We start from the raw sequence: 23,616 nt of genomic DNA, 5'->3' as shown, positions 1-23,616 counted from the left end.
TGGAGTTTCGAGTCTGTTGATCGATGAAGAGGGACGGCGGCTTTAGCGGCGGGCCTTGAGTCCGTCTTTCGAGGATTTCATTCAAAGATTTCGACAACCTCAACTGCTGACCGAAATAGCGAAGGTAAGCTACCTGGAAATGGCGACACGAGTGCAATGGCGAAAGGATTCGGACGTACCTTGCCGGATAAAGACACTGCTTTCTCGAGCTTTCCTGGCGCAAAGAGAGATTTGTGATGTGCGCGGGAAAGGGGTAAAGTCGAGCACGAGTGCATAGCGCGGGAGTGGCGGGCAGAAGTCGATGAGAAAAGGATGGAGAAAGCAATGTGAAAGAACGGTTGAAGATAATCAGGTAAAGTGTGGTGCGACGTACGAATATAATGGGACGAGTTGGGAACGAAGTTGGTGCTCGGATTTTTCGAGTGGAAATTTGACCATGGAGGCGTCGTCCGAAACGATCTTATCTTTTGGAATTCTTCGAGGTGCAGAGTTTTCACGAAATCGAAACAGAAGGAGAAAACTTCGAGTAAGGGGTTGCTTGGGGAAGAAACGATATCGGTATCGGGCGAAAAGCGATTCTGGAAACGTTGAAATATTCAGAGCATTCGGGAGAAATAATTCGGGAAGAATCTGCGCGAGTGAAATATAAACGAGTGCCGGAGAGATATTATTTTCACGATATTTCGAATTTCTGATAGTGGTAGCGCTGAAAACGGGTGAATGCGTATAAAAATAAGATTTTATCGTAATACGACGTTAATCGAGTGAAATTGGTGTTTTTTGAGGAACATGCGACAGCTGCAAGAAAGAAATTGTCTGTAGATAATCGGATTGGAAGTTTCATCGACGAGATGTCGATTTATCGAGCTTTTTGCCTTTGAGCAAAATTTGACGGGATTTGATCGAATTAGGGAATTAGGAAGTGAAACGAGAAAAGAAAAACTACTGAAAAAGTTGAAAGAGACGTCGATCGTTAAAAATCTAGAGTGCAGTCTCAGCATCACTCAGTATTCGTTTCAACGTTATAGCCTGTCTACGTTTTACAGCGTGCTCTGTTCATTGAGCGTAAAATATTCTCCTTGTGTCGTCATCTGTGGCTAATATACACGAATACATGTAAATAGGATATACACATAACTTAAAATATGTAGCTATTATTATGAATAAAAACATTGTAATTTTTAAAACATTGCTTAAAAAATATTTAACTTTGTTGTGCAAATATTGAAATATTAGGTGGTCGCAAGAGTTTCATTCGTTTTATAAGAAAATAGTAGATGCACAACATTGTTTGTTTGATATTATTTTATTGAATTATGTATGATCCATTTTGTTCTATTGGAACATACATAATGAATCATACATAATTCAATAAAATAATTTAAAACGAAAGATGTCGAGCATCTATTATTTCCTTATAAAACAAAAGAAACTCTTGGGACAATCTATCTTAAGCTACATATCCTGTACAAATTTAACTTGCGATTTATGTCAAAAATTCTCGTTATCTTGCAAATATTTTACGTTTTTTACATCGTTATCGAATATTCCATCTGGTTGCATTATAAAATTGGCGTTTCCTTTTTTATAATAAAGAGTGTCGCGTATGTATATATATAGCAATTTGTTTATTTCGGTTCGTTTCACTTTAACTAGGAAGAAATTATACTTGAAAATTTGAGCTATTTGCTATATTGGTATTCGAGTCGAGCATTCGATCAGAGTATAATGGATTGTTACCAATGTGAAAGTTGGACGTCGTTTGGTCTGGTAGGTCCACAGAAGTTTGTAATTTTTCCGGTAGTCAGGAGGAGGAAAACGTCTCTAGGTAGCCACACGTGTAACGAAACTTAAGATACCACTTTGCTCGACGTTTCCCCGTGATGTCAAGAGAATTTTTTCGCTGGAAAGTCGCGCGTGAAGCATACGAATTTCCTAGGTTTATACAAAATTCATGTCGACGTTTTTTAGAAGTTAGCGTCGAGAATAACGGGAAATTTTTCACGCGCGGACGTACAAATGTGTGAAAAAATGTATTCGGTTTTACTTTTATTTTCGTTGCCACGAACCTTCCTTCCCGTTTTCACGGCAACTTTCGGTACAGTTCTTCTCCAAATAATCAGTGAATTGATCTTTTTAATAAACGAGTAGATTCCTGGCGAGGTTCATCGAGATACGAATGCTTTTGCCGAGTCACGGAGAAGATTTGAGAAAATCGAGATTAAACGTTATTCCATCGACGTCGAGCGCAAGCCGTTAATTATCTTGACGTATTATGGACGGTTCTCGAGCGGAGTGTGTTTTGTAAAATTGTCCCGAACCAGTTTGCGCACTAACTTGGAACACGGTACGATCCTGTTCGATAAGCTTGTAATGATACCTTGGTCTGTTCACCGTTAGGTATCTTTCATAATGGGATTTAACTTTACTGTTATCATCGCCCTTTTATTCAGTGATAATGGGTGCACTCCATTAAGGTAGATTAAATTTTTCAATGAAATCGGAGACTTGAAAAGCACGTCGAATCTATCTCTGCCTCTCCTTATCGTTCCAAATGCGTTCGAACGACGCATTTGCGAAATCACATGTAAACGCGGTAGGCGCATGAGCCGTGGGAAACCATTTTAGGCGATACCGTGATTAAGAACAGTCTCCGGCGACGATTAAGGCACGAGAATCCTTGAAATTCAATGCCGCTTTTACCGCGCATTCGGAACTCATTCGAAAAATGTGATGCCTTCCTCGTTCGAGCAGCCGCAATAATAATGACGATGCCATTCGTTTCTTGTCGGACATTTTTTAAGTCACCCTCAGAAAATCGATCAATTAGAGTCAGTTCGTAATTACGACTCTGTATAATTTGGCTATATCTCAGTTACAGTGATGCCATTATCATAAATATATTAGGAACATTGTATGGCTTCGCTGGATATGAGTAAACTACTATGTTCTACTTGTACGTCTGACTAACAAGGGCGTTTCTACTTAAAAACGTTTCTCGCCGCTCTCTAGCTAATCGTTCCGTAAAAGTCAGATTGAAACAAATTTGAATTAATTTACTTTGACGCATAGAGCATCTCCAACGTTTCTACTTGAAAGTGCTCGTTTAGAAGGTCGAAATTTCTTAGGGAACATGGAACAAAATTTAATAAGAGCCGTATCCACAAGTATCTCGCAAATTCGTTTTAGCGCACTTATCTAAATTCTCTCTGGGGAAAGATTCGGCAAGATCTTCGCAAAGAGATAAATAAGTTTGCAAGCTGAAACTCACAGGGGTTCCAGGGATGGCCAGAGATGTCTCTTAGTTACTGGATAAACTAAAGTAAACCAGTCACGTTTTTTTACAAAGTTTCTTCTCTTTCCTATTTTATTCGGTGTTGTTTATTTTATTATTCGTGTTTTATTCTCATACTGCTCGTTCTTCTATCTGACGTACTATTGCAATAGCATTTGCACATTATTCATGTTTCAAACGATCTTTTCCAGCATTATGAAACTAACATGCGCGCGGTAAGCTTATTGCATAATTTATTATATAATCTTATAGCTAATGTTTGATGTAGAATAAAATACAAATGATTATATTATAACGGTTATTCACGGTTGTGTTTTTGCGTTTGAAGCGTAAAAGCAGTACGTTCAAAGGCTGCTTTGTTACCGTTCGACATAATCCGCGCAGTTGTGGACGAACGTAGTTAATAAATCGTAATCGGCACAAAGCAGTCGACAGGTCGTGCGTGTACTGCTTTAAAAGCTCTCCAAACACCCCAGATTGAGGAACGATCCGTGAGATTGTTCACGGGATTAAATTAAGCGTTTTAAAAATATGCTCGCGCGAGATTTAGGGCCAAGTATATTTCCTCGTTGAACCAAACTCGATGGAAATATTCGAGGGTTAATTTATAGCGGACCATTTTTCGTTGGCTGGCTGGCGAATTATGATCGTAAGTTCTTATAAATTTAATCTTCCAGACTTATCGCTATCTTTTAACGCAGGGACTATAGAGATCTACGATCATCGATAAATACCAGCGGGAAGGGACTTCCAATGATCAGAAGGGGCAACCGCGTTGGAAACATTTAAACGTGGCCATAGAAAAACTTCTGAAAGCAAAGTTCGAGAAACGAGAGTAACTAAGCGCGCATCGAAGAGAATTATCGAGTGTTTCTAAGAATTTTTAAATTGAATGCTGGAATTTCGTGAGCGAAGAGCGTAACTGCAGTAACAGTCGTTTATATAAATACGTGAAGATGAATAATTCTAGATATAGGATCCAGTTATAAATATAGATGTTGAAAGAGGCGAATGACGTGAAACCGCGACGCGAGAAGATGCCAACGCATTTCGGGTTATGATATGTGCTCTTTGTGAAATCTGGATACGGAGTGGCCGCGTTTGGTGTATAGAGTTGAGTAGACTCTTGGCCTAAAGGCTTCGAGTGATTTCATAGCCAGGCCGAAAGTTAAACGTGTTTCTCAAATCCGCAGACGCTGTCGAAATACGAACATCCGCAGTTCTATTGAAATTTCTCTTTGAAATACATATGTTATTTATATAATTCATATTTGCTTACGTAACGAACAGCTTTTTACCGGTGCAGTTTTGCTTGAACGAAACGAATTTTTGCCTTAATGAATTTTACGGTAACAAATAATTGCAAAGCAGGGATGCGAGGAATTTATCGAACAAAATTCTTACTGAGAACCTTGGTACCTTTTAGCGTATTGTTTTCCCCGTAGCGAGCAACACTGCCCGCAAACGGGACTAAAAGACATTGTATTACCGTAGAATTACCGTCTGTTAAACGAGTGCTCGAGAGTTCTAGAGACAAGCAAAGCTCTCGAGGTGCAAGTGGCAAACCGTGGAGTCTCTTCAGCCTCTATCCAGCAGAGAACGACGCTGCTTTCATCGGTTCAGAGCTCGCTAAAGTCGCCAAACCTTTCTTTCTCGCCGTCGTATCAGCCTGGTCCAGTCTTTTTTTCTTCCGATCTCCGTCATTTTCGAGTAACGTTACGGCGATCTGTCAAGCTTATTTCGCAAGCTCTGTAACTCTATTCTGTGATAGCTCTTCCCTGCAAGCTGAAGAAATTAGATTCTAGGTAGCGCGGAAGGAAGGGAAGATCGGTATTGAAAAGTTTCCTTTGCTCAGGTATCGACGGTTGACTAAATTTTCCTCGCATACGTGTTTTCAAATTTTATTTATTTTCTTGCAAGCATTCTTTTTCTCGAAGCAATAGATGAAATATTTTCTGTTCTTCAAAGTACTGAAATTTGTGTCTTTGTCAAACGAAAATATCCGCGTTTGTTCCACGGATATTGAATTTTTGTTAACAGTAGGTACGAGTAAACAGTTGGACACTTTCATTTTCGAAACGTATGAACGGAAAACGTAATTTTTCTTCGATCGTTTATTGAACGAAGCAAAGAAAATACTAGGCATTCGTTTACGGAATATCAAATTAGAAGCCCGTGAAGCCTTCGTTGTAATACTATCTTCTTCATCTGCGATTATTATAGATACTTTGTTCATCGATCGTATCACTGCAAAAGTTATTGTTCATTTAATGAACTCTTCAACAGTCAGCGGCATTTGTTTCCCTTGATTCCCAATGGCAAATGCACCGTAATTATTCTCGGTGGGCATGGCTCGGGCAATGGCTGACAAGTTAGTGCTTTACCTGACATTTGTTGTGTTTTTGAGCCCTTTGCTATTACATCGATCGATAGTAACTGTTTAACGCATTACCGCTGTACTGCTATGTATTCGATATTTAGAAAAACAAAATATAGAAGCTATTCTCATATTTGAAAAGACACTTGGACATTTACATAGCACAGCAAATATAATTGTATTATTCGTGGGTATGTTACGCATATTCATAGATCGCAATGATAGTACACAGTTGATTAATATTCAATCTGTACATCTACAGTGTGTATAGTCGCTGCGTAATCAATCTCTATTGATCATTATATAGATAACGTTTAAGCGTACAATATCTTTAATTATTATCATTTTGTATCTGGCTAACTTATTCCGCTGTGTACACGATCACGTGTAAAGATAAATCCTATTAACAAATTATAGGAACATGTTTATATCTTGTTTACATGAATTTCCGAAGTTCGATTTTATCAATTTGTATCAGCATTTCAAGCGGCGTGGGTTGCGCAAAAATTGCAAACTATAGGAAAAAGGAAGAAAAAAAGGACAGGCTGGCCTTCATCCGTATTTTCAAAGCGCGTGGTTTCTGCTTTCCACTAAAATATTTTGTCGAAAAAGTAGCAATAGCGCGCACCGTTCGCAATGTTTCCCATGAAAATTGAAAAACAGTCAATACTGAAGGTTACAAAGTAGAAGTTCGCAGGATGAGTAATTAAGCGAATCGAGTTTCGAATTTTCATGGTTTAGAATTTGTCTGTTCAAACAGCTTTCGATGATGTAGGGCGAAGGATGTTCGCGATCGAGTTTGACGTAGGAATCTCCAGAGGGTTGGGGTATATTTCATCTTTCACGGTATAGGCGATGCACGCGAGGAGAAAGTCCAAAAGGCAAAAGAAGGAGAAGAGTTACGAGAGTTAAAGGAATATCCTCATAGGCCCTGTAACATGTTCTCCGACCGCTTTCCGCTAGGGTAATCATATATGTAGCCTGCGAAGTATACAGGCCACGGGATGGACATATCGAGACTAACGGGCGATTTGTTCGGCCTTTTCCAAATGTTATCTCATTTCTTGCACCTGCTCATTTTTGAAAATTACGTAATATACGTAATGCAGGTAAAAATACACAATGCAAGTAAGAGAATATATCCGTTTCTTTTTTATTCTTTTATGTAGGGGAACGTATTACTTGCTTTTATTTTATTGCTTTTTATTTGTTTTAATCAATTTAACGCGGTAACGATGAAGCATTCCGATCGCATTTCTTATTGACTGTACCTATATGAAATAATTACATTACGATGTAAAAACGTAAAATATATTTCAAATAACGTTAAATAAATAACGCAGTAATAGCAATTAGTGGCTTTTCAATATATTTTCAGATTTTTATACCAATATTTCAATTCATTTGAAAAAATACAGCGATGTGAAAAACATGATTAATTTTTTCCCTCCGCTACCTTAAAAAGCTGCTGCTAACAAATCATTATTCGTGTTAAAAATACCTGGTCGATAAAGTATTGATGGTATGGAAATTCTCTGAAGGAGGATAATTTATTCCTCTTCTTCTAATCGTTTAAATAGTTGGGTGAAGATTAAATGAAGTTACGAGCCACTGTAAGATACTCTTCCTAATTTATGCGGATGATATAATTTACGAAAACAACGTGGAAAACTGGATCAGAGAAATGCAGGAAGAAATAGAAGACTGGAAAGTGATGTCGATATACCTGAAGGAAGACGTTGAGACGCAAGACTATTATCAAGGCTATTATCTCGCAAGCAATGTCTTGCGAATGCTCGGTTCTACTTACTTTCTGAAACTTTATTTCATTCGGATAAATATTCGGGCGAAGATCGCCGTGTACGTATCTGCGCTGCTTTCTCGCATTTTTTAAAAGCAGTCACTCGTTATTTTTATTTTATCATAAAAATTATTAAACATATTCGTCGAGCTTCGATAACAAAGAATTTCATATTACACGGGTGGAAACGATACGAAAAAAATCCATATTATACGAGTTGCGCAATTGAAATACGTAAAATATATTAAACATATTTATTAAATCGACAAATTACAGAATGATATAAGGGGATTATAACACGATTAACAACGAAAAAGACAAAGCTGGTCGTTCAGCTTGTCGACACAAAGTAATCCAACGATTCGCACAAATAAATCTCCGAAGTACGACATTCACGGTGTGATCGACAGCGGTTTTCGCTCGATATACTTTATCGGTGAAAACAAAAAGTATTTGAATTTTTCGTCCTACTCTGTGCGCAACGTGAAACCGGCTCGACTTTCCGTTTGATCACGTTATTTAGATTAATTCGGTTTTGTTGGATGTATGCTTTGCAACTGAGTTTCTGTATGAATGTTTTTGTGCTTCGATTGTTCAAAACGTAAAACAGTCGCGAGCTGCCACGAAGAATATTATGATACCACGTACCAGAGGCACGGTCTATTGCAATGCAACATTGTGTACAGTTAACCACAAGTATCATTGATCCAACGGAAGCTGTATAGGTTGCTTCAAAGCGATCGCTGGAAGTCGGCGCTACGGCAGAATTTAGGTTACAAACCTAGCGGTTCGTTCCCCTTCCTATCTTCATTCCATTGACTATCCGCGACTTGGCGACCAACCAATTCCTGCGTTTTCGTGACATACTACTAGCCTACATTTTGTCGGGTCGATGCGGTGCATCGAACTTCACCGTCGCTAGAACGTCCCGGTGCGTCGGGATGGTCCACCGATTCCTTTTGTTTAAATATTTCAATGAACCTGCCAGGGAGACAGAGTGCGACCGCTACTTTGTCGCGTTATCATCCTGTTCTTTGAAACTCCCTTCCCAAACCTCTTTTCACCAGATATTTTCCTAGATTCATCGCGATTGTTCGGAGAAGTTTATTAGACGAACTTCTTTCTCGGTATCTCTGCGATATAATATTCGACTTCACGAACGAGGAAGGGAGGAAGGACATTATGCAGGAGGCCGAAGTTCGAGGCAACGGTAAAAAATTACTTCGATTCGAAATTCGATTTCTCTTAAACCGGGCTGCGATCGATATCTCTCTCCATCTTCTTCTTTGTTCTTGAATTCTCTTCGTTATTTTTCTGTGCTTGGGTAATGCGAGCGTGCAAATGAGGAGACGTTGTCGTGCGATGTGATGCGACGCGACGCACATTTGAATGAGGATTCGGGATAAAAATCAAAATTCGTTGGCCGCGTTCGCAGATTCGCAGGCCACGTTCTCACGTTCCACGTGACGCGACATACGCTTGCCGTAGTTTGTCGCAGCTTGTCGCGCCAAGCCAATGGAACAGAAGCGATTCCAATCGTGAGTGCCAATGACCCAGGATTTCTTGTTTTTTTATGACCGATCAAACTTGGTTCTGCACGAAATGGTTCGGCGAGGCAAAAATCAGGGACAGGGGAATCCTCTGTCTGGTTGAAAAACAATCCTCCTCGAGGTTCGTTGAATTTTAAGATTGTCGGGTAGGTACGCGAACGTGGCGGAGGCAAGGCTTCGGGGAAAACTTTGTCGATTGCCACGGCGCGAAGGGTTATTGCATTGCAAAATTATCTTCAGAACTCCTTTATTGACCGAAAGTTGGTGGCATTCCATTATTGCAGCTTGTATGCATGATTTTCCTTTGCACCCCGTGTTCTGGCAAAATTCGAAGCCTCGAGAAATCCTACCCATGTTTGATTTTCTAGACAAAGTAATTCTATTTCTTCAGAATACGAGTGTGGTTTTCGAATTGAACTGAAGAAATTAATCTGTAAAATTAGTCAGTAATGATCATTGTAATTGTCATATTAGACAATATGATGATTTCCAAGATCTTACATAAATATTCAGAACTCTACAAATAATGACAAAAATTAATTTGATTGAAATAATTTATTCGAAAGTTAATTAATTAAGTTATATATATAACAATATATGCAACTTAAGTATATATATATGATTAAATTGTAGAGACGTTAATTAATGAGATAATTATGATATGCAGAATGTCTAATAGTGGATTTATTATGTTAATACAAAAAATCGTGCTGATATATCTTATAATGTTTTTTTGAAATTTGATTGCTTCCTTTTCAGTTCCAGCGTACCATAATGTCGTCTACAATTAAGATTAAACAATATTATTGAGTAAATCTATTTACGTTTGACTATAACGAAACGATAATAATTTCCGTCGTTAGCCTGCGTGCGTGCTTTTGTGTTGTATCTCGCCCCAAGACTCCTGTCGAGGTAAATTAAACTACTGTGTCATGTCTAGCGAATGAAATAAATATCCTATCGTTTCGTTTTTGGCAGAGCAACCGAAAGTATGCTTTTTCATCGATTTCGAATGGTCGGGCTGTGATCAAAGCGAACAGGTTTGCAAACTTCATTTATGAAATGATGAAATTTGTCTCACTGATTTTAGAAATTAATCTAAAGTTAAAACGGAAAATTTTTTAATATTTTACGAATTCGAAAGTTTAGAAATAGTTACTTCGTACAGTATTACCAAATGTAGCGCTGTAATTGGTATCAGGTAAGAGGTTTCAGAGCAGAGAGTTGACAGGATAATTGACTCGGTTTAGTTGTAGACAGCTTTAAAGCGATTAGGAGTTCTGAAACGAACATAGAGACGACCTGCATATAGGAGAACGATTGAGTTAGTGTTCGAATAGCTATTATATGCTCAATACATTATATAGTATGAAAATTTCTCTATAATTGGCATAATCGTGAAAATATAAGACGAAGCAATCTCGCCTCGTTTCGGATAAAATCTAGCGGGGGAATTTACAAATTTAAAGATATTGTTTTAAAATGAGCAATTCTGGTAACACTTTTGATACATATGGACAGGTTAAATGTGAATGTACGACCCGTCGGTTTCGAAACCACGAATTGTATAGAACTTGAAGAAAGCCAGTGATGTACAGTGCTTGCTTTAAAGCGTACAATTTCCGGGGCTCTGTCGAGAAAAGCGTTTATATCCGCGTGACGATAAACTATCTTGTTTGTTCCCGAGAAAGCTCTAAAGTGGCATCATCCTATCTTCTACAATAAAACGAAAAAATGCAGTTATTTAATTGCGTTAGTTCTTCTTGTAGTTTTCTGGCTCATTACGATCGATTTTGCATTCAAATTGTACTACATCTGAAATATTAAGTCAGCAGACTGCATTAAGGAAATTTCTAAAAGTTATCTTAAACACGATCCTTATATTAATTTGTTCGTTAAATTCTCAAAGAATATTATTAATATCCAGTTACATATATTTGCTAAAGCTTATTACAATTTAAACGATTATAACGAAGTTTATCTGCTTACCGAGCTCGATCTAGTGTACAACTTTGGCGAATATAACCGAATAGAATCGAGAGTTATCAAATCGGCAGGCTGACACTTTATTTCCGGTTCAACGTATCCAACATTGAACATTCAGCTTCTATTCTCCTGAATATTCCACTTTAGTTACGAGCGATAATCGCCCCGTTTACGATGTACCCTTTTTGCTTTTTTTACATCCACTAAACTGTAACGATCGTTACGACTAAAAGAAATAAAAAGGGAAATAAAGAGAAAGGAAAAGAGAGTAAGGAAACTGGGGAAAGAATATTCGCGCAATAGTAACGAAAGCAAAAAGTGAATATTTATGAATATTTCATGAAGCGGACAGATAACTGTAGAGACGATGTTAAAAGCTTGATACATTTTCTCGATATGGACACGATATTAATTACAATAATTCCTATAATCTTTTATTCTGTAGGATATTCCTTCTGGAAATCGGCTTATCGTAAATCTGAATCGGGCTAAATGCAATAACTTAACAGCGTTGGCGCATGTCAGAGGGCAAAGTCGGCTCCGTGACCATTATTCCACCCTGGATGGATCAAAGAATTATTGGTTCACGCAACTCTCGAAACGCAATTGGGTTGCACGATAATCAATTTAAAATGATAACTGGTCACATACGCCCGGAGGAACAGCGGATGTGTGCGCGATACGTGAAACATTTATTATGAAATAACAGTTACGTTTAAGTAATTAATTCGCCGCGTTGATGTTCGGTTCGTCATCACGGAAATGTAACATAACGTAATTTTATACGTTCTAGCTTGTATCATTAATACGCTATGATAAATCATTTTTTTTTATTGTAATTGTCTCTTCTTATGTTTCTTTTATTGCGGAATATAGTTCTCGTGTTATTCGCAATGTTTATAAAAGCGAGATAGTTTGCGAAATCGGTGACAGTTTTTGGTGCTAATATCTATTATCAGAGCTTCTTTGTAATACACGCTCGTATCATTTAATGGTAAAGAAAAGTCGTATCGTAAATTCGTATCGATGCCCTGATGTTTATAAGGATATCAAGAACAGTCATCGTGCAATGACCCGGGCGAGATAAGGCAGTGTCCAATTTTCAGCAGTGCCACCATGGGACCGTGTCACCTTTAACATTGTTGGCGTAGCCAGCACGGCTGAAATATCGTCTTGTAAAATATGAAACTGGCCGAGTTCCATCGTCGACGTTACGGCGGCGTGTGTCCGCCCCAAAGAGAAATAGCTACATCGTTTCTCGGTTAAAGGAAGAATGGCAAGCAAAAGAACAACAGGCATCGCGACCTTTTCTTCTATTATCCAACGTTCGTCCGTCGTTTCTGGATGCACTGGAAAATTCCTTGAGATGCGCTTTCATCGGTTCCAACAAAATATCTGTTGAACTGAGAGACAATCTTTGAGAAAGCGTATTCCGTGTACAGTCTGTAGTTACGAAGTAATAATTTCAGTTTCATATCACGTTAATAACAGAATCGATATTACGTTTATTTAAAAAAAGTAATTGTCCACATTTAAAGCGAGTATTCGAATTTTGATATTTACAGTAATCGTATTTACGCCCTTGTAAAATATTTATACGTTCATATAATAACTTAATTAGAGATTATAAATTGTTCTGTATATTACTCACGAAAGAGATTAGCCTTATTAGCACTAGATATACTTCAAGCTTTACTCTTCCCCGTCAGTTGATCCTGAATTTCTTGTAGGGACATTCCTTTCGTCTCAGGTACACAGATCAAGGTAAATGGTATAGCCGTAGCCTCTAACAGGCCATAAAATAGAAACAAATATCGTTCATTCAGAAAATTAAGCAGCGGCATGTAAGTGACGGTTGAGATGAAAGAGATAACGGCGGCTGTGCTGCTGATAATAAATGCCGCGACGCACTTTAGATGAGGAGGAATGAGTTCGCCAAGCATCGTTGGTGGTAGGAGAGTAACACCCGAGAAAACTGTTATGTAGAAAGCTATCATTCCGGTAATTGCTAGTCCTTCTACTGTTTTTGAATCAAAACCAAAATCTAACAATTGAAACTCGACCGTTAACAGGCTTAAGGATAACGCGATTCCAGTGCACGATATGACCATAAGAATTCTCCTCCCAAGTCTGTCCATTAAAAGCATTGATAAACAAGATCCAATGATACCACATGCCATCACTATTATCACTACTTGCGCTGGCTCCAACACGCTAACTTTTGCGGACGTGAAGATCGACTCCATGTAAAACGAAATGTTATTGATTCCGCTCAATTGAGCGTACGTGGTAAGAATCGCAACAATAATAATCGACTTGCGGAAATGAAGAATTTTTAACTCCCTGAGAGACTCTGTTAACGTTTGCTTACTGACATTTTCAACAAACTTTCGTAAGTCCATGAATTCCGATTCTACGTCATAGTCTCTATGGTACCATCGAATCGATGACTTTGCTTTCTCGTACAAGCTTTTCTCAATCAAATGATGAGGGGATTCTGGCAGCCAGATGAAAAGAATCATCAGCAAAAGGCAAAAGACTAAGGCTATCGTGGCTGATACAGTCATCGACAAATACGCTCCCATAACACTCATTATAAAGTTTCCAGACGCTACGCCGCTCGTGCCTAGTGCCATTAATGCTCCTCGGATGCTAGGATCCGCTATTTCCCCTAGATATATAGAATAGCAGCTGTAGGTCATCCCTAGGCTGATGCCACTGCAAAATCTCGAGACGTATAACCACTCCACGCTGTTAGCCAAGATGATGAAAAGCCAACCAAGCGAGATGGGCACAATGCTGATCGTAATTGTTGTCTTGCTACCGACGTAGTTGACGCATATAGCGCCTCCAACAGCACCGAAAAATCTTCCCAGATTGAATAACGACACCACCCACGATATTTCCGATAGTGTCACCGGAAATGTAGATTCTGTAGAAGTTAAGTAGTCGATGTACGGAGACGACCATCCTCCCACTAATCCCAGTTCCGTTATCAACAACCAGACTGTAAGAAAAATTCGAAATTATGATTCTCCTTTTGTCTGAATGTTTTGCGGCCACTGCAATGTTGTTAATATTACTGCGCAATATGCATTTCGAAAAGTTAATTGGTGATTAGTTAATACCTCCGCAACCAGCGATCCATTGCGGCCAGAACACTTTTTTCTTTAATTTCTCACTTCTTGCCTCGGTCATGATGAGTCCTCCGAAGGTAAGGAGCAGCTGGTAGATGTATTACTTACATCAAAATTATATAGCTTTGAAAATAGTGAAACAGATTACATAAATGCAGATAACATCACGCATGCGTGCATTATTGTATCCTATCATATGTTCAGGAATGAGATTTCCACGAAAACGTTGCGAAGCCATTTTTTAGTTTTTCACGAGAAACAAAAGACGTGGGGGGTAGAATGGGGGGTCTTGCTCAAATGAAAGCAATCACTTCTACGATAATAACACGTTTTACTATCGAATATCATAAATTATACTTTGTAGTCGTTTGCCCTGTCTCCGTACTGTTATAGAAATTGCTCTGATTCAACAGGAAGATTGTAATATCAGCGTATGTCAAAATAAAGAGTCTGATAATTCAGAAACTGACGTAATTTACAATTCTATGAGACGACAGAGATCGTTTCAAGACAGCTTTTTTATTTAATCTCGCGTGATATATTTAATATCGCGTAATATTATTAATACAAATATTTCATTGATGAAAATACAAATATTCTTCTAGCTCTTCTTTATATACGAATCACTGCTGCTTGTAAAGTGGGAATGTATGGTCCCTGTTGCGTATAATGAAAGTGTAATCATTTTTATCAGTAATATCATTTGTCTGACACGCATATAATTCCATAGCTTAATTAGCTAACGAGCTGAGCTATGTTTAATTTGAGCTAATATTTTATTTTTACATGAATTGCGAAATTACCAAGACCTTTTCTTTTATCCATATAGTTGCAAGATAAACACATAGTTGAACAAACGTACTGTTTGATATTTATTTTAAATTCCTTTTGTTCAAATAATATGTTTACAGACTCAAACGATCGAAATAAAATACACCCTGGAGTAAGTATAGTTTACTGGTCTTCAGCTTTGATTTCGAATTTAACGATTCCTTATGATGCAAATGAAAGTAATGATATCAGTTGTCTAATATATCTTTTTTGTGCATATATTGTAGGAATTTAATGTTTAATTGCAAAATTCCTTAATAATTCTTCACGTCATTGCCTGATTAAGTTCTCTGGTGGTTATTTGCCAAATACTGTTGTTTAGTGGCTTTTCATGATAAGATAAGATACGTGTAATTACGTACAATTCGCTGAGTAATAGAGAAATCGAAATCTTCGTATATATGACTGATTATTTTATATAATAATCAACACTATATATTTCTTTCATTTTCGGTATATGTGATAAAGGTATATGATAAGAGTAATTAAAATATTCGTTTGTAGAAGTATCGTTTATTTTTATTGAGATAACCTTTACTTCACACTTTATTGCAATACAGTCTGTTATCGTACCGTCCTTGTTATTTCCGAACTGCTTCTTCCTTTTTTACTCTCGCTAGCTAGCATGTCCTGTATTTCCTGTCAACATTATATCGATATCGATTATTTAATACCACGTCAACGGGAAACTGAACAATGACTGATACGTCCACTGTTTGTACAACAGGAACAGACTACTACATCATTCTGTCATTACCCACACTCTCGCGAGCCAACTTGACATCTTTTCTATTAGAATCGAATTAGCAAATTTTTGATGAATATCTACTGAATCATCTCATACGCCGCTTCAAATATATAATCTATCTTTGAGCCTGGATAAATAATAAATTAATAAAATCGAATATACTGTACAATATTTAAAACAATATTTCTTCAAAGACATAAAATTCCACTTTACAAATATCACATCGTCGACAGAATATTTGCAATAATCTGATAAGATCATGAACGTTGTGAATCAGTTAAAAATTACCTGCAAAGTCTTCCCCTTGGTCTCGGGCATTTCGGTGATCGAATATACCAAGCAGACGGTCATGGCTATCGCGTACATCCAGAATACGTATTTTTCGGACATGAGATCGATGAGCGGTTGGTAGGTTCTACTACAGATGAACGCGAATAACGCGGACGTGATGCTGGCAGTGAATCCGGCGATGCTCTTTAAATCGTCTGGGAAAAGCTCACTGAGTATGGTGCTCGGAACCGGTATCAGACCGATGGACATCATCATGAAGAGTATCATCGCTAGGATCGGCAGCCATTCCAGACTTTTTGGTTCAAAATTCTGCTCCAGTAGCAGAAAGTGTAATCCCAGAAGCACCATCGCGATGATTACGCAGCCGCATGACACCGCAATGAGAACCTTTCTCCCGCACCGATCGATCAGATACACGCTGATCCAGCCGATCACTATACCTGGAATGCGAATATCGTATCCTGTACCGATTCGAAAATCCTCGAAATAGAATAAAAGAGGAGAAATAAACCAGGAGATAAAGAGAAAGTTTTGCCCTTTTCCTTCGACGTCTTAAGTTATGGCAACAGTGGATGCGTGCTCTGGCGAGTTGTCGCTCTGACGAATGAAACATATGAAGACCGAAATGAATTTACATATACATGTAAAACGTAGCAGAAGAAACTAGAAAGTACATTTTTATTAAATTTTTGATCTAAATGTCGTTTTATGACTAAAAAGAAGTATTTTAATATAATATAGAGCGGTATGCATAATGTATAATAGTTGGCAACGTAATGAATTTTAAAGCTACTTGTAAGATGGAAAATGTAACTTATCATACCCATCAGAATACACATCCAGGGTAAACATAATTTTAAAATGAGAACTGAACTATTTTGAAAATTCACGGATTATATTGGAATAAAAAGAAACGCTATTCTATCTCGAAACATATATGCATAGAAATTATCCTTTTTGCGTAAAATGTACCAATTCCAGTGGAGATGATCACGACGGTCGCCGGCTCCAGCGACGTCACTTTCGCGCTTCTGATGATTATTTCCATATAGTATGTCACGGTGTTTAACCCACTGAGTTGCATGAAAATGAACAACAGTATGATCATATAGAACGCGCGCCTATTCTTCCTTTCCATAATCTGATTAATTTTATCGCGGAAGTTGGTTGATTTGGAAGATTGCACGAAGCCCTCGATTATTTCCAACTCGACGTTCACGTTTGATTTTCGGTGATACCATTGGATCGTTTTCTTCGCCTCGATCGCATTATTCTGCCGCACATAATAGTGAGGCGACTGTGGTAGCAACGGGAAGACCGTCATGAAGCAGATGGTCAAAACTAGACTTACAAGTCCAAAACACATCATCGACACATGACTGCCCATTATGTTGCCGATCAACGTTCCAAATGGCATCCCATTTACTATTGTGCTGACCAGTGCACCACGGATGTTGGCTGATGCTATTTCGCCCATGTAAAAGGCGAAGCAGCTATAATACATGCCGAAAGAGATACCTAAAAAAATATTTCCTAATAATTATATATACTTGAAGTGACAAGATACATGTGTGATCTATCACAAACGTAGAATAAAAATTACCTGCGCTGACTCTAAATACGTAAAGCCAAAATGCCGAGTTGGCAAATATTATGCAAATCCAACCTATTATAATAGGAATTCCAGACATTAACAGAGATCTTTTGCTGCCGTAATACTCCATGGTGACGGAACCGCCGATGGCACCGAATAAACGTCCAAATGGTAACAAAGAAACGATCCATGATCCTTCTTCATCCGTTATAGGTATTTCCGAGTCTTCCAGGGTCAAGCGTGCGAGAAAAGGGGACGTCCAACCGATTGTTAGTCCAATACTGATAGCCATTAGAGCCACTGTGATGAAATCCCTAATTGATGTTGTATGAATTCACGCGAAATGTGCGACGATTACATAATATTTTTGTAACATCGATATCTGTGTCTAACTAAAATAACACAAGGATAATGCAACGTACACAGAAATGTAGAACTGTCGACTAACCTGTCAGACAGGTGGCCCATTGCGGCCACACACGGAGGAAAGCCTCTATTGCCTTCAGTTTCATGGATACGATGAGCGAGATAAAGCGCAAGAATACTTCTGACGGCTCTCCACCGCACCGGTTCGTCACTGCCGCGGATTCGTTCTTCTAATTGATTTATATTTTCCTGTTTTCTCAGTTCGCATTCTCTTTCGGATCGTCGCCCCTCGTAAATATCTGGCGCTCGGTATCTTAGCAGTGAGACATGATTCGTCATGAAGCTTTCGCTATCAGCGATACGGAAACTGCGTGCATCCGCGTGCAATATTTCAATCGAATTTTTGGACTGCCTCGAATATCGTATACCGCAACCTACTGATTGCACAACGTTGTACTATATGCAATGTGAATAGAATCTGGCTCTCTAACAATTTCGAGCATCGTTATGGAAGCAATTATGGACAGATGGTTGTTGTTTATCGAGAGAAATACTGCTAAGTTTTCAATGATTCAGCTTCGATTCATGTACGTGTACTTTCAGCCTTTTCCCACGACAAAAAGTTAAAACAGAAAACTTTAACCACTGAGAACCGCTCTAATTAACAACGTATTATGTTTTCATATGTGTTATTCCGCCGCTAATATCGATTTTGGCATGAAAATGAGGTTCTTCATGACTTTAATAGAAATGGAGATTGGATCGAAATACGGTTCAACGTGCTATTACACGAAACGAAATATTTATGGTCACGCGTTAATCAATTTTCCAAATTGCACGATGACTGGCGTGAAGCATAATTAAAATACGCGCTGGAATTTGCTTGAGTTTAATGAACGAAATAAACGAATAAAAATAAATATTTTCAAGTTTTATTAAATTGACGTTTTCATTTTTGCGCCAGCTTGCAAGCTTGGAGCACGTTTCTGCGAAAAGAACGGTTTTTATACAGCGTATTTCTCATGCTGATATTGTTAGTTTCATCCATTGTGCTCTTGATTTTTGTGATAAATTTCAATGTTTCGTTTTGCATCATTCCAGAATTTACAGTTGTACGTAAAGGAACAATTACTCGAAAAATGCATGTAATTTTCTAAGTTATAATTTTAAGAATCAATAGGATTGGTCGAAGTCAATATGTATATCGATGAAATTTGAATATCTGTTCATTCTTGGGAATGGTTGTAATAGTATTGCGCCTAAGAATATGAAATATTCGTTAAAAAGGTGCATATTGGAATGACATCGCGCAGACACGTAGTATGCACGTATTTTAGCAATTATGAAACGAAGAAGTACTTGCAAGGAAAACTTATTTTCGAGTCCTTGAGTGATAATGATTTTCAAACTTCTAGAATTCTAAGGAAAAAAATCTAACAATGGTAGTTTTAGATGAAGTGAAGTTTCTAGAATAATGTAAATTAGCACTTGATTCAAATGCTAATTGTCTACAAATCATTTAGTGTTTTCAAAGACAATAAAGAAAAATAGATAAAAGAATAGATAGATAAGCAGTATGATATCTATCATCAAAGACCAAATTACATTGTAAACTGGAAAAGTTGTCAGCGTGACGAGGCCAACTTGGTTCTGGATTTCCTTTGAAAGTCGAACGACGTTTCGAACGTTCGAAGTCTTATGTCTCTTCATGCAGATTAGGGTTAACTACAAACCGCGATTCGACAAGGGTTTTCAGGGTCTGTCAGTTATTTGGTATCCCTAAGGGCAGTCCAGCGCAATCTAGCAACTTCAATATTTGATACATGTGGTCAGTTGTATGCCTGGCTCTTCGAACTAGTTTCACCACGTGACTTGATGATGTGCAAATTAGATTACTTGCCCTCGGGAATCGTATAATTGAATTTGATCAGTTTTGCTTATTATCGAATGTACTTGCGATCTTATCGGAAAAGCGTAGGATTAAAGTGAAAAAAAAGCTTCAAGCTTGAAATTTGCCTTGTCATAGTGCCGTGTCATTCGCAGTAAACTAAAATGAAAGGATTTCAAAATGTGTGTATTTCCTCGTCCAATTTTCGAATGGATTTTTATAGGACAATTGTTCTGCCGATTTATGAAAGAAAGTTATAACCTGCTTGTCGATTGCAAAATTAGTTGGAGCGATCGTATGGTTCCCAACGGTTCGCCAAAGATCCAAGGATCTATATGCGCTTTTATTACAGGGAGAAAAGCTATTCCATCGTTGTACACGGATTACTACTTCCTTTATTTACTTTACGCAGGAAGCTCCGTATAATTTCGCAAGGTTATTCTTAGAGCGGTGTCGCTGTATTCGTCTCTGCGAAATGCACTTTTCGTCTTTTACGATGTTTTCTGAACTTTCCTCAAAGCATCGGATAATCAAGCTTCTACAACACATTTTCACAAGATATGTACATGTCCCGAGAGTTGTTCGATTTAAAAGTCTCCGAGCAATTTATGATTCGTCGAGTTATTAGAAGTTAGTAACATTTGGACAACCATGATTACTTTTAACTTAAATTATTGAAATTTATTCTCCGGTAAGACAAGTTCGCAAAATATTTATAATGCCACAACCTCACGTAGCAGAGGTATCTTGGAAATCCAGCTCACGTCTCTAGTTTCGTCAGAAAGAGAAGGCCCTGATATACTTACGAGGGGTGTGAGTACGAGTGGCTAGATTATAGTTTACTTTTAAAAAGATGACGAAATACGTCAGAAAACGTAGATATAGGCATAGGTAGGCTAAAGCTCGTAAAGTTGGTCGCATGTATATAATACATTATATATATAACATATATGTACATGTGTGTGTATATATATATATACCTACATGCATGTATGTTATTCTCTCTCCATATTTTTCTTGCTTTCTCCTTTGCGTTGTCCTCATCCTGTCCTTTATTTTTACCCTTTTCTTCTTGCCCTTTCATCTTGAACCTTCTCTTTGCCCTGGTCGTTTTTCTTCCTTTTCTTTTCCTTCTTCGACTTCCTTCTGGTCGTTCGCGTTTTATCCGACAACCAAGGGAGACAAAGATGAACTGGCGTACCAGCGAAAGGAGTTCCTGGTGTATAATGTAACGTTTCGAAAGCTATCACTCCTCAAGGTAAAAGGAAGGGGCTGAACCATAGTTGAAAAGGGTTGAAAGTAAAACCTAGCCGTGGAATAGGTAATGGCTAGAAAGGGAGCCAACGGCAAGGAGATATTCTTATACACCGTGTATCGTTTCATTTCGGTCGAATTTTTATGTTTCCGACAGTGTCAAACCGTCTGTCAAATTATCCTTCGATTAAGAGTAAAAATCGCTACTTTTTATTTTCGCAATCAATAATGGAAGAAATGGATAAAATTTCTACTCGCTTAGTTTGGGAAACGTCATGTGCACAATAGTTTCATTTACTACGCTCGATAATTATTTTTTCTTCTCTTTATTACCTCAAACGCGTTGTCACGCCGCGAAAGACGGATTAAATAAAATCTCTCGAAAATTAGTTTTCTAATTTACATACAGATCGATTAGGGACCCATTCTTGCAAGGTTTCTTGCGATGAATTTATTTTATTTTTTGTGCGTCACTATTCGATTAAGAAGATATTTTATTTAGAAGATTTCGTCACGTTGTTTATGACATTTCCATTTTTCCTGAATTTCATTTATATAAAAATTATTATTCAAATTTTGCTATTCCTGTGCGTTCAAGAGAATTTTATTCGTTTATTGTTATTTTCATTTATGCGAGTTTCTTTCGTGTGCTACGTTCCGATAGATAACTGTATATTTATTTATATGCTGTCGGAACACTTTAGTTTCTATCAAGCATACGTTTGATTAGTGTTTACATACTTATGGAGAGCAGCGACGATTGTGTATATTTCCATTTAAAATTTTCGTAATTCTTAATTTAAAAATAAAAACAAAATACTGATCACATTTTCGTATTTGCTTTTCGCTAATTACTTAATTAGCTTCGCGCGGAAGCGCAATTATGCGTACTTTATGTAACGAAAGAATTAGATAAATTGATTTATCTCATAAACTAAATCCGATGCACTATTGAAACGAAGCTTATAGTTTGTGTAATTAACGTTCTTTGTAATTAAATTCGTAATTGTATTACGACACACTCATCATTACCGGCAAAGTCATAAGCGGATTCGCTTGAAGTAGTTGAGTTAAGACTGAGTTTCGGTATTGAATAATAGAATCCAAAGAGCTGTCCCTATTATTTTCCTACAATTAACGGATGGATCATTTTGTTGGAAATTGAAAGCATAACGAGAAATCGCTTCGAGACATTACTTACTTCGTGTATTATTATGTCACGAACTTCGTAAATATATCTCAACACGATTGAGCTAAATTGAAAATGATTTTTAACTTGTTTTCACTCATAAAATATTTTCAAGTGACCTTTCCGAAATACGATTACGGGATGTCAGACACAATAGTAGACTTTTTCTTTCTCTTTTGCCATTTTATATATAGTTCGGCTGCAGATATTTTCCACTTTATGCTCGGTTAGAGATGCAAGAAATTCTTCTCCTTTTTCACCGACAGTTTTGCTTCTTTGTTTCTTTTAGTCAGGATTTGGTGAAACGTTCAGGATGCCCAGCTTTTTTCTGTTGATCGATAATAAGAAGCAAAGCAGGGTAAAATTCATAACGTATTAGGAATCTGACGTTTCGAAGAGACGCGCAATCGATTTGCTCCACTCGAGAATCGAGATTCGCATCGAAATTTGAGCGTCGAGTGGTCGTTGAAATCGGTTCATTTTTACCTTCTCTGTCCTTGTTGTTCTCTTTTGTTTTCTATCTTTTTCAGCAAAAAATTGCTTAGTAATAATTACGTAAAACCGGAACGCAATTTCGCTGAGTTTTATTTATTTTATTATAAACAAAGGTATGAAGTGCGTACACGTACGAAGCAATGTGAAATAAACATGGAGTTTCAATTTTTACAAAATACTGGACATTGCAATATTTCATTAGTCTTTGATAAATACAACGATAACAACGAAAATACAAATTGTTGTAAATATTTCCGATTGATTCGTGGTACGAAACAGTACGACGAATGGTCGTTAGTCTATTTTAACTCATCGGGTTAGGATACTAGCTTAAGTAAAGAGAGAACGCGTTCAATAAAAGTTCAAATAGAAATGACTTACACCGCAATATTGTATAATATGTTTATTATATTTGCCAAAGAACGAGCCCGTATATGTGCTAAGATTAGCGTTGTTTGCATTGCGAATGTCGCCTGTGTTCGGTGTGTATTTTTTGCCAACTGTAGACTGAATTTAACACGTAAAACGATCAGAAGGTATTCTCTGTTAGCATTGTATCTCTGAATTGTTTCGCGACTCCTGAAATCAACCCCGCAATGGCTAAGAGATTAAGGAAGCTTAGTCAGACTTAGGCAAATACCACTGTCGAGGAATTCTAGTTTATGATATTTAGTTATATACCAAATTTCCCAAATGCTAAAATCTTTGTGGGCTTCTCCCGCTTAATTTGTAACATAACTCTTCCTTAAACGAAATATATCGGTACATATTTATTTTTCGCGTCTCGACATATTTGCCGGAAGACTTTAACACG

The 23,616-nt window shown here is 37.6% G+C and overlaps 3 protein-coding genes across 9 annotated transcripts in view; 1 reads left to right on the top strand and 2 right to left on the bottom strand.

The window, feature by feature from the left end:
• Positions 1-23,616, top strand: part of LOC122573521 (disks large 1 tumor suppressor protein) — a 533,282-nt gene that overhangs the window by 29,771 nt on the left and 479,895 nt on the right. The window lies entirely within an intron of this gene.
• Positions 11,313-14,305, bottom strand: LOC122573525 (facilitated trehalose transporter Tret1-like). The gene is made up of 3 exons (XM_043740005.1): positions 14,138-14,305; positions 12,661-14,016; positions 11,313-12,412 (listed from the first exon to the last, which is right to left on the bottom strand). The coding sequence occupies exons 1-2, from the start codon at positions 14,205-14,207 to the stop codon at positions 12,695-12,697; spliced, it is 1,392 nt and encodes a 463-aa protein (XP_043595940.1). The 5' UTR covers positions 14,208-14,305; the 3' UTR covers positions 11,313-12,412; positions 12,661-12,694.
• LOC122573524 (facilitated trehalose transporter Tret1-like) lies at positions 15,475-18,207 on the bottom strand. Of its 3 annotated transcripts, none has more exons than XM_043740002.1 (5): positions 18,059-18,207; positions 17,620-17,910; positions 16,989-17,534; positions 16,014-16,456; positions 15,475-15,616 (listed from the first exon to the last, which is right to left on the bottom strand). In XM_043740002.1, exons 1-5 carry the CDS (start codon positions 18,120-18,122, stop codon positions 15,542-15,544), a joined length of 1,419 nt encoding a protein of 472 aa, XP_043595937.1. In that variant the 5' UTR covers positions 18,123-18,207; the 3' UTR covers positions 15,475-15,541. The 3 variants fall into 3 exon arrangements, with proteins under 3 accessions (XP_043595937.1, XP_043595938.1, XP_043595939.1); XM_043740003.1 differs by having other exon boundaries at positions 17,620-17,924; positions 18,059-18,205; XM_043740004.1 differs by having other exon boundaries at positions 17,620-18,002; positions 18,059-18,180.

The sequence above is a fragment of the Bombus pyrosoma genome, linkage group LG12 (genome assembly GCF_014825855.1).
Source record: "Bombus pyrosoma isolate SC7728 linkage group LG12, ASM1482585v1, whole genome shotgun sequence".
Taxonomy (NCBI): Eukaryota; Metazoa; Arthropoda; class Insecta; order Hymenoptera; family Apidae; genus Bombus; species Bombus pyrosoma.
This window is presented reverse-complemented; position numbering and strand designations above follow the sequence as displayed.

Bases quoted from the DNA above. Each gene is read 5' to 3' on its own strand.
- LOC122573525 (XM_043740005.1), bottom strand. From the start codon at position 14,207: ATGACCGAGGCAAGAAGTGAGAAATTAAAGAAAAAAGTGTTCTGGCCG. The intron at 14,017-14,137 runs GTATTAACTAAT...TTTTTCTTACAG, and splicing joins ATGGATCGCTGGTTGCGGAG to TCTGGTTGTTGATAACGGAA.
- LOC122573524 (XM_043740002.1), bottom strand. From the start codon at position 18,122: ATGAAACTGAAGGCAATAGAGGCTTTCCTCCGTGTGTGGCCGCAATGG. The intron at 17,911-18,058 runs GTTAGTCGACAG...ATTTCATCACAG, and splicing joins ATGGGCCACCTGTCTGACAG to TGGCTCTAATGGCTATCAGT. The intron at 16,457-16,988 runs GTACATTTTACG...TTCGCATTCCAG, and splicing joins GATCATCTCCACTGGAATTG to GTATAGTGATCGGCTGGATC.